The 16,991-nt window shown below is 38.7% G+C and overlaps 1 protein-coding gene across 1 annotated transcript in view; it reads left to right on the forward strand.

Annotated features, from left to right (window-relative positions):
* Nucleotides 1-16,991, forward strand: part of MYO15B (myosin XVB) — a 214,696-nt gene that overhangs the window by 166,214 nt on the left and 31,491 nt on the right. The window contains exons 36-43 of the mRNA XM_053722137.1: nucleotides 1,413-1,531; nucleotides 3,915-4,009; nucleotides 4,114-4,191; nucleotides 5,450-5,546; nucleotides 5,641-5,789; nucleotides 7,385-7,509; nucleotides 9,309-9,442; nucleotides 9,571-9,704. Coding sequence (XP_053578112.1) covers nucleotides 1,413-1,531; nucleotides 3,915-4,009; nucleotides 4,114-4,191; nucleotides 5,450-5,546; nucleotides 5,641-5,789; nucleotides 7,385-7,509; nucleotides 9,309-9,442; nucleotides 9,571-9,704 — 931 coding nt within the window. The remainder of the gene's footprint in view (nucleotides 1-1,412; nucleotides 1,532-3,914; nucleotides 4,010-4,113; nucleotides 4,192-5,449; nucleotides 5,547-5,640; nucleotides 5,790-7,384; nucleotides 7,510-9,308; nucleotides 9,443-9,570; nucleotides 9,705-16,991) is intronic.

Raw genomic sequence — 16,991 nt, forward strand, 5'->3', positions numbered from 1 at the left:
CACAAAAAAAATAAAAAAAAATGATTAGCATGTTGAAGCAAACGAATAATGCTAGACAAATCAGGATCTGCATCCTGATGTGCTAGACCATCCAACCAAAAAGTTAATGCAGCTGCAACATCAGCCATAGAAATGGCAGGCCTGAGAATATAGCCAGAATGCAAATAAGCTTTCCTTAGATAAGATTCAATCTTCCTATCTAAAGGATCTTTAAAAGAATTACTATCTTCCATAGGAATAGTAGTACTTTTGGCAAGAGTAGAAATAGCCCCATAAACCTTAGGGACTTTTTCCCAAAACTCCAATTTAGCCACTGGTAAAGGATATAGCTTCTTGAACCTAGAAGAAGGATTAAAAGAAGCACCAGGCTTAGACCATTCCTTAGCAATCACATCAGAAACAGCATCTGGAACAGGTAAAACCTCAGGAGTAATCACAGGAGGTTTAAAAACAGAATTTAAATGCTTACTGGATTTGTTATCAAGAGGATTAGACTCCTCAATATACAAAGTAACCAATACTTCTTTCAATAAAGAACGAATATATTCAATCTTAAAAAGATAAGATTTATCAATTTTAATGTCTGAAGTAGGATCTTCTGAACCTGAGAGATCCTCTTCAGAGGAGGATATTTCAGTATGTTGTCGGTCATTACAAATTTCATCAGACTTATGAGACGTTTTAAAAGACCTTTTACGTTTATTTGAAGGTGGAATAGCAGACATAGCCTTCTGTATTTCATCAGCAATATAATTTTTCATATCAACAAGGATATAATGTATATTAGATGTTGAAGGAACAACAGGCGCTGTACAAGTACTAATAGAAACATTATCGGCATGCAAAAGCTTATCATGACAACTGTTACATAATATAACCGGATATATAATCTCAGCTTGCTTACAACAGATACACTTAGCTTTGGTAGAATTGTGTTCAGGCAGCATGGTTCCTACAGTAGCTTCTGAGGCAGGGTCAGACTGAGACATCTTTGCAAAAATGTAAAATAAAAAATAACATTTTAACAAATATCTAATTTCCTCATATAGCAGTTTCAGGAATGGGAAAAAATGCATATGCTAAATAGGCAGAAAAGCAAACAGCATAGCCGTCTAGAATATAAAGAGAGCAAAAGCATAAAGGAAGTGGGGTAAAATAACTAAAATATTTGGTGCCAAGTATGATGCACCACGCAAATAGTAATGACATTTTTTTGCCGCCAACCAACATCCGGAAATGACGACTACGTGCCAAAAAACCTAACGTCAACAAATACGCAGGAAATTTACTCTTTAAACAGTGACCTGTCTATTTTCTATATTCTACTTCTAAATAATACTGCCTTGTAAACTATATCACCCAATCTGTAATATATATATATGCTAAAAACCCATTTTACTGGTATCTTGCAGGGAGAGCTGCAACCGTGGCTGGCTTCTCTTGAGCCTGATAACCGGATTCTATGAGCCATCCAAAACATTATTGCCATATGTTACCAAATACCTGCAGGACAGTCAAGACTCAAACCAGGGTACAACACAATATTACAGTTTTTGTGCATATTTCTCATATTTCTCACATGGAGGGGTCATACACCCCCCCACTAAACAACCAAAAAAATATCACTGCTCTAATGAGTTATATCAATATACAGGTAGCCCTCAGTTTACGCCGGGGTTAGGTTCCAGAAGGAATGGTTGTAAATCGAAACCGTTGTAAATTGAAACCCAGTTTATAATGTAAGTCAAAGGGAAGTGAGGGAGATAGGTTCCAGGCCCCTCTCAAAATTGTCATAAGTAACACCTAAAACATTATTTTTAAAGCTTTGAAATGAAGACTTTAAATGCTAAACAGCATTATAAACCTAATAAAATAATCACACAACACAGACTTCACTTGCATTTTTCTGCAAACAGTTCTTTCTATGCATTCCAATCTGGACTGATTTATAGACAGGAAGATCTTGTTCCTTTGAAATCTGCTCTATAGCTCAGGTCTGGTTAAACTGATTAATTTCCGCTTGCTTGGCTTTGCTGCAACACAAGCGGACAGCTCCACCTACTGGCTATTTTAATAAATGCACTGCTTCTCAATGCTTTTCAATAGCAGTCACATGACTGGAAAAAAAGGTTGTTATTCTGAAATGGTGTAAATTGAACCGTTGTAAAACGAGGGCCACCTGTATATATAACTATATAAATACATAATATTATATAGATTCACCAGGAATCGATTACCTGGTCCAATGTCAAAATGTGAAGACTGAAAAGGTGCACCTCCAATTCACAATTTAAAAATGACACAAAGTTTATGCTCTTCCTGTGAAGATATGTCCTCATCACCAGCGTCTTTGCAGTTCTGATTCCAAAATTCAAATACTTTCTGGGAGCCACAGAATGTACTGCTTCTATAGAAGCGCGTCACGTGTTTTGTCCGTGACATGTATAGAAAGTCTGTACGGATCAATATGAGTAGGTTTTTTGTGCCACTTGGGCCTTCTTAGAAGCAGTATGTATTGTGTCTCTTGGCAAACGTGAACATTTGGAATCAGAGCTCCAGTATTAAAAAGAAGACAGTTAAAGGGATAGTCTAGTCAAATTGAGCTTTCATGATTCAGATAGAGCAGGAAATTTTGAGCAACTTTCTAATTTATTCCTATCATCAATTTTTCTTTGTTCTCTTGGTATCTTTATTTGAATGTAAGCTTAGAAGCCGACCCATTTTTGGTTCTAATTGTATCCACCAATCAGCAAGCGCTACCCAGGCGCTAAACCAAAAATGGGCTGGCTCCTAAGCTTACATTCTTGTTTTTTCAAATAAAGCTACTAAGAGAACGAAGAAAAATTGATAATAGGAGTAAATTAGAAAGTTGCTTAAAAATTGCATGCTCTATTTAAATCATGAAAGTTTAATTTTGACTAGACTGTCCCTTTAAGTCACCCTGAGAAGGACTGCCTGAAAGACAAATGAGGAGGACATATCCTGACAGGCTTGTTGTATTTTTATTCTATAATGTTTTGTGAATAAATTTGCCTTGAATTGGACTTGTGCTTTTTCTGTTGTTTGTTTCCCCGTCTAGACAACCAGGGATCTTTGTTTTGTAATTAACATATACAACATGAATTGTGTGGTCCATTGGTATCAATATATGCAAGGAAATTGGTTGCCTAGCACCGGTATAAATGCAAGGAAATTGGTTGCCTAGTACCGGTATAAATGCAAGCGCCTTTTAGTATAGTCTCTGCTGAACCTTAGATGATATCATCTTATAGGGATATGAAACTCAAAAATGTTAATTTGTGATTCAGACAGAGCACAAACATTTTTAAAAAGTTTCTAATTTAGTTCTATTATCAATTTTGTTTAATTCCCATAATATGTTGTGTTGAAGAGATACCTAGGCAGGCATCTGGATCACTACATGGCTGGAAATAGTGCTGCCGTATAGTACTCTTGCTTATGTATAACATTCTTGCAAAACTGCTGCAATATAGTGCTCTAGAAACAGACTGCTCCTAAGCATATGTCTCTGCTTTTCAACAAAAGATACCAACAGAACAAAGAACAGTTGATAATAGACGTAAATTAGAAAATTGTTTAAAATTGTTCTGAATCATTATTATTATTATCGGTTATTTGTAGAGCGCCAACAGATTCTGCAGCGCTAATCATGAATGAAAACAATTTGGGTTTCGTATCTCTTTAAGAGTTGTAATCTGCACTGTTCTTTTCTGTATCTCTGAACACTTATTATAGCAACTGGTGCGGGGATTATCCCCCACTTTATAGAGGACTGAAGCTTTAAAGTAGTAAACTGTGTATCTCGATCCATTTGCTCTATGGTCATTACAGCAATTTAATGTGCCTGTCTGTAAATCATTTGCTTGATACTCAATAGCAGTTTTCTTATGCAGAGATGTCCCGAACATGCCAGGAACTCCTCCGGCGCACGGTGTTGTACCACGGTAGAAGGCACCTTCCCTCGAGGCGAGAGCTCGAGGCGCTGATGGTAACGTTGAGTGCCGGCTTACTATGACTTATGTTGTACATAGTGGTTGGCTTGTGGTAAATTTGAAACTCATTTATTTACTTTTTTTTTATTTTCTTTCTCAGGGTGGACGGGTGACCAGACGTCTTATAGTCACCTTTCCTGGTGGAATTGAATACACTACCAAAATCAAAACTTTCACAGTGAGTATTTGTGTGAACCACACTCAGCTAACTACCCAATTAAAGGCTGGATTACAAGTGGCGCGCTGCTTCATTCAGGCACTAACTGCGCTCAAAGTAAACTTTTTATGTGGACGGCACGCATAGTACAAATTGAAGGTAAAAAGTTAGACATTTCTGATGCACGTTAACTTCAGGACTTCGGATACCAGACCACGCTTCTTGTCCCTCCCCATTGACTTCTATGGGGCATGCAGTTTAAAAAAAAAAACGAACAGTTAAAGAGACAGGAAACCCCAAAATCTTCTTTTATGATTTGGATAGAATATACCATTTTTAACAACTTTTCAATTTACTTCTAGTATCAAATATGCTTCATTCTCTTGTTATTCTTTGTTGAAGGGAGAGCATTGCACTACTGGCAGTAAGATAAACTCAACTAGTTAGCCAATCACAAGAGACAAATGAGTGCAGGAACCAATCAGCAGCTAGCTCCCACTAGGGTAGGATATGCGTGTATTTTTTTTTAACAAGTGATACCAAGAGAACAAAGTACAATTAAAAAATAGAAGTTAATTTAAAAGTGCCTTAAAATTACACACTCTTTCTGAATCATTCAAGTATAATTTGGACTTTCCTATCCCTTTAACCCGACACCACATTAGACCAACTGCGCTAAACCCGAAGAGAGTTACGAATACTTTACATTTCATTGTTCTTCATATATATATATATATATAAATATATATATATATATATATATATATATATATATATATATATATGTGTGTGTGTGTGTGTGCGTATATGCAAATGCACGTGCACATACATATTTGCACATATAAACCATATCGCTTTTAAAACACATTACTCAATATTAAAATGATATATAAATATATATACAGTATATTTATTAAAAAGCGTATATGTGTGTTTCATACATTATTTAAATGTGCCTTTGATGTGTTTTGTGCAACTTTTTTTTTACCCTTATAAATTACTTCAGGTGTGAAGTTTCGGCTTTCGCTGGAGCCCAAACTACAAACTTTGTAATACCAGTGCAAATTAGTGTGGTCGCAATATCCATTAAAAGTATAGGCTGCGCTCGCATGAAGTTGGGCACGCTTATCCTTTTCTGGTTAACGTGCTTTACCATGAACTTGTAATATCATAGTTGTGCACTAATGGTAGCACAATAAAGCAAAATCAATTATAGCGTATGCGCTGCCTACCACTTCTAATATCTTAATCTTTGTATTAATTTCTTCATCCCCGGTAGGTGGCAGCTGATGTGCTACCTGAAACCTGTGAACAGATAGGCGTGTCTGATCCAAATGAGGTGGAAGAATTTGCCCTCTTTGCCAACAAGAGTCAAGGTAAGTGAGTAGCAGGCAGTTTGGACTAGGACTAAGTTTGGTCTAGGACTAGGTTGAGAGATACAGTAAGTTTCTCCCTCTCATCACACTGCAGGTGAAGTAGTGCGGCCGCTGAAAGGTGGAGACTACATCCAAGATTTCCTACTACCAGACAACTCTGTATCTCTGGAATTCAGACGAGTCACATGGAAAGCACCTCTGAGCGGGCGCAGTGAGCTATATGTACAGGTGCACTTCAACCAGGTGGGTACTACCATACCAACATATAAGCTCTGCCCAGGTAGACCTATAGGGGCACCACAAAACACTCTACATGACAATTATGTAAGTAATGCCACATCTGAAAGAGGGGTCTCTGCCCTATAAAAATGAGGGTCACTTGTCCTTGCTGCTGTTCCACCTCCTACAATCCTAGAAAGTCTCTGGGAACTGTTGAGAGGTATGCAGAGGGCATGAGAGATAGGGGATCTGTTATAGAACCCCTCAGGTTAAACTACACTTAAAGTTATTGTCTCTTTGCAGTGACCTGTTTCTTACAGGGGCATGAAACCACTCATTTGACAGAGTCTGCACTTTTATATGAAGGTGTGCATGTGCCTGTTAGGTGCAAGTGATTGCTGTAAAATGGTATTAAAATGAAAAAAACTGCTTATAGTGCTGTTTACCTTAGGGGGAGGGCTATAAGGATGCCCGTATCTTTCTCCCCCTTTATGCTAGAGGGCAGATTTTCCACTTACAAATAAGTTGGTCACTTGTCCCCTAGGAAGCCCGCTGTCAAAAATGGCCCACTAGAAACTAGGTACTTTCTGATGCGGAAGTGGGGCTACTCACTTTCATTAGAAAGTAAAAGAAGGTATTCCCCTCTTTTAAATGTGGGGTCAAACTCCCCATAACTTTTTAGGTGATCACTGTGGTGATTGCCTTCTCCAAGTAAACACTGGTGCAGTGTTTGACTAGAGGAAGTGGGTCCCCTATCCTCCCTTAATTAAATACAGAGGTATATGAGACCACATAGAAAGAAGGAAAAACCTTTTCATTATAATCATGGTAATAATCACATACTTAATGTATTTAATTTATAGGGTCATTGACTCCAAAGAAGCCCCTATACTCTAAAGATAGCATACCAAACACATACACACAATATCCCTGATATGAAGCAGGGGATTACCCATATTTAAATAAGGGGGTTCATACCCCTTTAGATAGCAGGTGATTGTCATACTTTATACTAGGTGCCTCTTATGATGCTCTGGACTTAAAAGTGACCCTAATGAGAACAACAATGGGGCAAATGAGACCTGTTTTGAAAAAGTAGAGGACTCAGTTGAAAGGAAGGGTCATGTGCCCAAGTGACAGAACCATTGAATATGGAACAACATCGGGTGTGGGGTAGCCTTTATGTTGCTCTTCACAATACACAGACATATTTGAGGTCCCTTCTTGCTGATTGTTATACCAATGACGAATACCTCTCACCATTTGTTGTATTTTGGGGGTTCTTGCAATTTTTAAGAGAACTTTATTACCCCCCACCTCAGAAATATATAATAAGTGAACAGATTTGTATAGAACACAACAGTAATATGATTTTGTGTAATTTCTAGATTAAGATTATACCCATCACAATACCAAATAATTTATTCACACAGCACAACAGATTACATGCACATGCTAATAGCACAGCAAGGTAAGTACACCCACTGACATCTCCAGCAGCAAAACAGCCTGTTTATTAGCACCTGTAGTAAATATGTAGTAGTGTATTCATACTGGCAGCTAATAATCCTATTGCAGCTCATCCCTGTAGTAATTGACATATTGGTCTCCCCCTACAGGTGCTCCCTGATTACATGAGAGGCAAGGCCCTTTTACTAAGCACCCAGGACAAGCTGGAGATGCAGACAGGGACAGTGGCTGGCATTCTTCATCGAATAAAAGGGCTGAGCAGCCCCCCAAGCAAGTGAGTGGGTGTAGTACAGTACATGTAGCTTGGGGGGGGGGTAATGCAGATTAAGTCACTGCTGTTAACGGTATTCAGACCATTTGTGCTACTAGCAATGATCTGTAGTAGAAATCTGCATATGTAAGATGCTTATGGGTGAGACCACTTGTAACTATCTACAGGCGGACACAAGTTAGATACCGGAGAATTGCAGCACTTAAAGGGATAGAAAGATCAAAATTGAAATGTGCATGATTATAATGGCGGATTCAGATTACCATGTGAGGATTCGTTTCCCCTGAGCCGTAATTAGGTTTGCGCGAAGTCGTAAATTGATAAATATACTGTCGGAAGCAATTTCGTTTATCGACTGCTTCTGATGGAGCGTTATACCTCAATAGTTTCATGTCCCATAGAAAGTATTGAAGCCGTCAAGTTATGTCTGTAGAAATTTGCTCTATAATAAATAAAATAGTTATCTATAACTGCTTACTCATCACTAGAACATTTTGTTAAGCAGCATCAGGGTATATCATTTCGGGGGGGGGGGGCAAAATATGTCTTCATCTGTGTAGCCAAAAATCATAGTACCAGCCCTGTTTCCAGTAGCATAAGCACATCTACTGTGAGTGCTCTGTGCACAAGTATTCAAATACGATATCTGCTCAGCGAGCTGGTTAAGGTGCGTATTGCATCTGTGAAGACTATTTGTGTCATACAAGCTTCTGCTGACATTCTGAGAAGGTGTGGTGCACAGGCTTCACAGCATATGTGTGTATGCCTCTGAAAAATTATAATAGCTTTCACTAGAAGCATTTTTATATTACAAAAAATGTTTCTATTTAAAAATGAAATTCACCCCTACACATTTCAGATGTGACATTTCCATCCCTTTAAATGGACAGAAAACGCACAACTGATTTTGTCATGTTTTAATTATTTGTGGTAAATAAATTGCAATATACTTTCAATATTTATTTTGCCCACATGACCTCTTTTCTTACAACCCTGCTGCATTTTACAAATTGATTGCTTGATCAGTGCAGCAACTTATTTGTATGTCTCTACTTATCCACAGCAGAGGAAACAAGATAAGCGTTTCCTCAATATGCTTTTCAAATGGTTATGTTCCCTCACTAATATAAAATATGCAGATATGGAAAAAAATGGCTTTAATTCCTATGATGTCCCTTGAAGTTGAGTTGCAGCATTGATTGACAGATTATGAGTCAATACTTATTAGAGATGTGCATTCGTTTTCAGACAAATGCACCTTCGTCACGAAATCCAAATTAATGCGCAAAAAAAAGAAAGAAAAAAATACTGCCAAAAATCGTATTTATTAGTTTCGTTTTTTTTGTTTTTAAGGGGTTAATACGTATCTTAGTGAGCTCTCCAGAGTACATTAAGATAAGTATTGTAGCTACAGGATTGAAACATTTACATTAGTTTTAACAAAAAACAAATGTAAATATTTAACTAAAGTTCAATATTCATTTCATTTTAAATTAAACTAATATCAAATAGTGTAGCCACCGAATATTCGGAGAATCGAATTTCCCTGAATATTCGTAAAGAAGATTTCATCCAAAACGAAAATTTCTTGACTGCACATCTATAATATTTAAAGCTTGGAGAGAGGTGATAAGATACAAATAAACCATTCAGTCTTATTAAAGGATTAAAAAATAATCTTAATGAAAGTTTTTCCCCTAAAAGAAAAAAATTACCAGTAGAGGTTATGATTTCAGGTCAGGGAATAGACTCTGAGAACTTTTTTATGACAGCAGTAACTCTCCCCTCCTCTGCTGTCACAGGCAGGAACTCCAGGAATATATTCCCAGCAATGTGCTAAACCGAGTGAACCTTCAGTCAGTGCAGCAAAATCTCATGCAAGCGTTGAGGGAAACCCAGAACATGAGTCCACTGCAGGTCAAGACCCGTTTTCTGGGTAAGTGGCTTGGGTTAAACCATACACACCTGTGTCGTAGATCATGATCATGGTGAAGGCGGATTAGCAAGACATCTCTTCTAGCACAGGTCCAATATGATTTGGATTCTCCCCTTTGTCTCCCACAGAAACAGTAGCAGGGCTCCCCCTGTTTGAATATAGTGTGTTTATGGTGAAAAGGATCAGCGAGCCCGGAGTTACCTCCCCGTGTTTTGTGGCGGTCAATCACCAGCATTTATTAATCTTGGAGAATAACAGTCAGGTAAATATTCATGTAGAATTCACAAACATCATTTTGTGTGTGCGCAGTGTGAAATGACTATGTCACATGAGGCATGGCAAGTTATTGTGCGCATGAGTGGTATCACCATCCCGCCTATAATGTGATAAAGTATCTATCATGCAACAGATGATTACAATACATTTCTGCTTTATCCTTTGCAAACCATATATAGTCAAGTAGAATAAGCGGCCTACAAAGGCAATCTAAAAGACAAACAAATCATTTCTGCTTTTATTATCTGGAAGATATTCTCTGTTAATCGTGCAATCCTCTTTACTACCTAATGACGTCTTCACAACACACCATATTCATTCTCATCCACAGATGCCAGGTGTCCCATATTTAGCAGGAAACTCTAAGATTTCAAATGGCCTGCTCCGTAAAATGGATGCAGAAGTGTGGATACTTAAAGGGACATGAACCCCATTTTTTTTTCTTTCGTGATTTAGATAGAGCATGCAATTTTAAACAACTTTCTAATTTACTTCTATTAACTAATTTGCTTCATTCTCTTGATATCCGTTTCTGAAAAGCATATCTAGGTAGGCTCAGTAGCTGCTGATTAGTAGCGGCACATAGATGCCTCGTGTGATTGGCTCACCCATGTGCATTGCTATTTCTTCAACAAAGGATATCTACAGAATGAAGCAAATTAGATAATAGAAGTAAATTGGAATGTTGTTTAAAATGGTATTCTCTATCTCAATCATGAAAGAAAGAAAAAAATGATTTAATGTCCTTCTAAATGTCCCTTTTCAAGAAATAAATAAATACATAACCAACAAGTAGCAACTGTCATTTTACAAATATGGTGACAGGATTTCCAAGATGACAGCTGAGTGGGGTAAAATCTCTGCTCTATGCGAGTTACTGGCAGCTAAGGGATAAAAGAGTATTATTAGCAGTTTCCTGCCAAGTTGTGAACAAAAAAAAATTAAAAATTCTTGACTGAAGTTTAAAGGAACACGAAACCCAATTTTTAAATTTTATGATTCAGATAGAACATACATTTTTAAAAAACTTTCCAATTTACTTTGCTCAATTTTGCTTCATTCTCTTGGTATCCTTAATTGAAGGAGCAGCAATGCACTACTGGGAGCTAGCTGGACACAGCAGTAAGCCAATGAAAGGAGGCATATATGCACAGCCACCAATCACCAGCTATCTCCCTGCTTCTGCACCTACCTAGGTATGCTTTTTAAAAAGGGATATCAATGGAATTAAGCAAATTAGATAATAGAAGTAAATTGGAAAGTCATTTAAAAATGAATATTCTATTTGGATTGTGAAAGAAAAAAATTGGGTTTTGTGTCCCTTTAAAGCAGAGATTTGTAGATGTGCCGCTGTTTGACTCCTGTCCATTCCTCGTCATCTACCAGTCATCCAGTGTTTGTAGCAACCCTATTCTGACTCTTTGGATGTGATACTCAGATACCCACCTCTCCTGACATCATCTACTTTCAATTTAAAGATCTTCCAGCTGCAGCACATCACAAAACTAATCACAATAGTCTTGTCCTGCTAATTACAGCTGCAAGAGACCCTAATCCTAAGGCCTCACCCACACACATTCAATCACATGTACCTAACAAGCACTAGAAACACACCTGATATCCATCACTTGTACCTAACAAGCACCATAAACACATCTGATATCCATCACTTGTACCTAACAAGCACTAGGAACTTACCTGATATCCATCACGTGTACCTAACAAGCACTAGGAACATACCTTATATCCATCACTTGTACCTAACAAGCACCAGAAACACACCTGATATCCATGACTTGTACCTAACAAGCACTAGAAACACACCTGATATCCATCACTTGTACCTAACAAGCACCAGAACCACACCTGATATCCATCACTTGTACCTAACAAGCACTAGGAACATACCTGATATCCATCACTTGTACCTAACAAGCACTAGGAACATACCTGATATCCATCACTTGTACCTAACAAGCACCAGAAACATACCTGATATCCATCACTTGTACCTAACAAGCACCAGTAACATACCTGATATCCATCACTTGTACCTAACAAGCACTAGGAACATACCTGATATCCATCACTTGTACCTAACAAGCACCATAAACAGACCTGATATCCATCACTTGTACCTAACAAGCACCATAAACATACCTGATATCCATCACTTGTACCTAACAAGCACTAGAAACACACCTGATATCCATCACTTGTACCTAACAAGCACTAGAAACACACCTGATATCCATCACTTGTACCTAACAAGCACTAGAAGCACACCTGATATCCATCACTTGTACCTAACAAGCATCAGAAACATACCTGATATCCATCACTTGTACCATCACTTGTACCTAACAAGCACTAGGAACATACCTGATATCCATCACTTGTACCTAACAAGCACCATAAACAGACCTGATATCCATCACTTGTACCTAACAAGCACCATAAACATAACTGATATCCATCACTTGTACCTAACAAGCACCATAAACATAACTGATATCCATCACTTGTACCTAACAAGCACTAGAAACAAACCTGATATCCATCACTTGTACCTAACAAGCACTAGAAACACACCTGATATCCATCACTTGTACCTAACAAGCACTAGAAACACACCTGATATCCATCACTTGTACCTAACAAGCATCAGAAACATACCTGATATCCATCACTTGTACCTAACAAGCACCAGAAACATACCTGATATCCATCACTTGTACCTAACAAGCACTATAAACATACCTGATATTCATCACTTGTACCTAACAAGCACCAGAGACACACCTGATATCCATCACTTGTACCTAACAAGCACCAGAAACATACCTGATATCCTTCTCTTGTACCTAACAAGCACTAGGAACATACCTGATATCCATCACTTGTACCTAACAAGCACTAAGAACATACCTAATATCCATCACTTGTACCTAACAAGCACTAGGAACATACCTGATATCCATCACTTGCACCTACCAAGCACTAGGGACATACCTGATATCCATCATTGTACCTAACAAGCACTAGGAACATACCTGATATCCATCATTGTACCTAACAAGCACCAGAAACACACCTGATATCCGTCACTTGTACCTAACAAGCACCAGAAACACACCTGATATCCATCACTTGTACCTAACAAGCACCAGAAACACACCTGATATCCATCACTTGTACCTAACAAGCACCAGAAACATACCTGATATCCATCACTTGCACCTAACAAGCACCAGAAACATACCTGATATCCATCACTTGTACCTAACAAGCACTAGGGACATACCTGATATCCATCAATTGTACTTAACAAGCACTAGGAACATACCTAATATCCATCACTTGTACCTAACAAGCACTAGGGACATACCTGATATCCATCACTTGTACCTAACAAGCACTAGGAACATACCTGATATCCATCACTTGTACCTAACAAGCACTAGGAACATACCTGATATCCATCACTTGTACGTAACAAGCACTAGGGACATACCTGATATCCATCGCTTGTACCTAACAAGCACTAGGAACATACCTGATATCCATCACTTGTACGTAACAAGCACTAGGGACATACCTGATATCCATCGCTTGTACCTAACAAGCACTAGGGACATACCTGATATCCATCACTTGTACCTAACATGCACTAGGAACATACCTGATATCCATCACTTGTACGTAACAAGCACTAGGGACATACCTGATATCCATCGCTTGTACCTAACAAGCACTAGGGACATACCTGATATCCATCACTTGTACCTAACAAGCACTAGGAACATACCTGATATCCATCACTTGTACCTAACAAGCACTAGGAACATACCTGATATCCATCATTGTACCTAACAAGCACTAGGAACATACCTGATATCCATCACTTGTACCTAACAAGCACTAGGAACATACCTGATATCCATCATTGTACCTAACAAGCACTAGGGACATATCTGATATCCATCACTTGTACCTAACAAGCACTAGGAACATACCTGATATCCATGACTTGTAGCTAACAAGCACTAGGGACATACCTGATATCCATGACTTGTACCTAACAAGCACTAGGGACATACCTGATATCCATCACTTGTACCTAACAAGCACTAGGAACATACCTGATATCCATCACTTGTACCTAACATGCACTAGGAACATACCTGATATCCATCATTTGTACCTAACAAGCACTAGGGACATACCTGATATCCATCGCTTGTACCTAACAAGCACTAGGGACATACCTGATATCCATCACTTGTACCTAACGAGCACTAGAAACACACCTGATATCCATCACTTGTACCTAACAAGCACTAGAAACACACCTGATATCCATCACTTGTACCTAACAAGCATCAGAAACATACCTGATATCCATCACTTGTACCTAACAAGCACCAGAAACACACCTGATATCCATCACTTGTACCTAACAAGCACTATAAACATACCTGATATTCATCACTTGTACCTAACAAGCACCAGAGACACACCTGATATCCATCACTTGTACCTAACAAGCACCAGAAACACACCTGATATCCATCACTTGTACCTAACAAGCACTAGGAACATACCTGATATCCATCACTTGTACCTAACAAGCACTAAGAACATACCTAATATCCATCACTTGTACCTAACAAGCACTAGGAACATACCTGATATCCATCACTTGCACCTACCAAGCACTAGGGACATACCTGATATCCATCATTGTACCTAACAAGCACTAGGAACATACCTGATATCCATCATTGTACCTAACAAGCACCAGAAACACACCTGATATCCATCACTTGTACCTAACAAGCACCAGAAACACACCTGATATCCATCACTTGTACCTAACAAGCACCAGAAACATACCTGATATCCATCACTTGCACCTAACAAGCACCAGAAACATACCTGATATCCATCACTTGTACCTAACAAGCACTAGGGACATACCTGATATCCATCAATTGTACTTAACAAGCACTAGGGACATACCTAATATCCATCACTTGTACCTAACAAGCACTAGGGACATACCTGATATCCATCACTTGTACCTAACAAGCACTAGGAACATACCTGATATCCATCACTTGTACCTAACAAGCACTAGGAACATACCTGATATCCATCACTTGTACCTAACATGCACTAGGAACATACCTGATATCCATCACTTGTACGTAACAAGCACTAGGGACATACCTGATATCCATCGCTTGTACCTAACAAGCACTAGGGACATACCTGATATTCATCACTTGTACCTAACAAGCACTAGGAACATACCTGATATCCATCACTTGTACCTAACAAGCACTAGGAACATACCTGATATCCATCATTGTACCTAACAAGCACTAGGAACATACCTGATATCCATCACTTGTACCTAACAAGCACTAGGAACATACCTGATATCCATCATTGTACCTAACAAGCACTAGGGACATACCTGATATCCATCACTTGTACCTAACAAGCACTAGGAACATACCTGATATCCATCACTTGTACCTAACAAGCACTAGGGACATACCTGATATCCATGACTTGTACCTAACAAGCACTAGGGACATACCTGATATCCATCACTTGTACCTAACAAGCACTAGGAACATACCTGATATCCATCACTTGTACCTAACATGCACTAGGAACATACCTGATATCCATCACTTGTACCTAACAAGCACTAGGGACATACCTGATATCCATCGCTTGTACCTAACAAGCACTAGGGACATACCTGATATCCATCACTTGTACCTAACAAGCACTAGGAACATACCTGATATCCATCACTTGTACCTAACAAGCACTAGGAACATACCTGATATCCATCACTTGTACCTAACAAGCACCAGGGACATACCTGATATCCATCACTTGTACCTAACAAGCACCAGAAACACACCTGATATCCATCACTTGTACCTAACAAGCATCAGAAACACTCCTGATAGCCATCACTTGTACCTAACAAGCACTAGGAACATACCTGATATCCTTCTCTTGTACCTAACAAGCACTAGGAACATACCTGATATCCATCACTTGTACCTAACAAGCACTAGGAACATACTTGATATCCATCACTTGTACCTAACAAGCACTAGGGACATACCTGATATCCATCACTTGTACCTAACAAGCACTAGGAACATACCTGATATCCATCACTTGTACCTAACAAGCATCAGAAACATACCTGATATCCATCACTTGTACCTAACAAGCACCAGAAACACACCTGATATCCATCACTTGTACCTAACAAGCACTATAAACATACCTGATATTCATCACTTGTACCTAACAAGCACCAGAGACACACCTGATATCCATCACTTGTACCTAACAAGCACCAGAAACACACCTGATATCCATCACTTGTACCTAACAAGCACTAGGAACATACCTGATATCCATCACTTGTACCTAACAAGCACTAAGAACATACCTAATATCCATCACTTGTACCTAACAAGCACTAGGAACATACCTGATATCCATCACTTGCACCTAACAAGCACTAGGGACCTACTTGATATCCATCATTGTACCTAACAAGCACTAGGAACATACCTGATATCCATCATTGTACCTAACAAGCACCAGAAACACACCTGATATCCGTCACTTGTACCTAACAAGCACCAGAAACACATCTGATATCCATCACTTGTACCTAACAAGCACCAGAAACACACCTGATATCCATCACTTGTACCTAACAAGCACCAGAAACATACCTGATATCCATCACTTGTACCTAACAAGCACTAGGGACATACCTGATATCCATCAATTGTACTTAACAAGCACTAGGGACATACCTAATATCCATCACTTGTACCTAACAAGCACTAGGGACATACCTGATATCCATCACTTGTACCTAACAAGCACTAGGAACATACCTGATATCCATCACTTGTACCTAACAAGCACTAGGAACATACCTGATATCCATCACTTGTACCTAACATGCATTAGGAACATACCTGATATCCATCACTTGTACCTAACAAGCACTAGGGACATACCTGATATCCATCGCTTGTACCTAACAAGCACTAGGGACATACCTGATATCCATCACTTGTACCTAACAAGCACTAGGAACATACCTGATATCCATCACTTGTACCTAACAAGCACTAGGAACATACCTGATATCCATCATTGTACCTAACAAGCACTAGGAACATACCTGATATCCATCACTTGTACCTAACAAGCA

The sequence above is a fragment of the Bombina bombina genome, chromosome 1 (genome assembly GCF_027579735.1).
Source record: "Bombina bombina isolate aBomBom1 chromosome 1, aBomBom1.pri, whole genome shotgun sequence".
NCBI classification, from domain to species: Eukaryota; Metazoa; Chordata; class Amphibia; order Anura; family Bombinatoridae; genus Bombina; species Bombina bombina.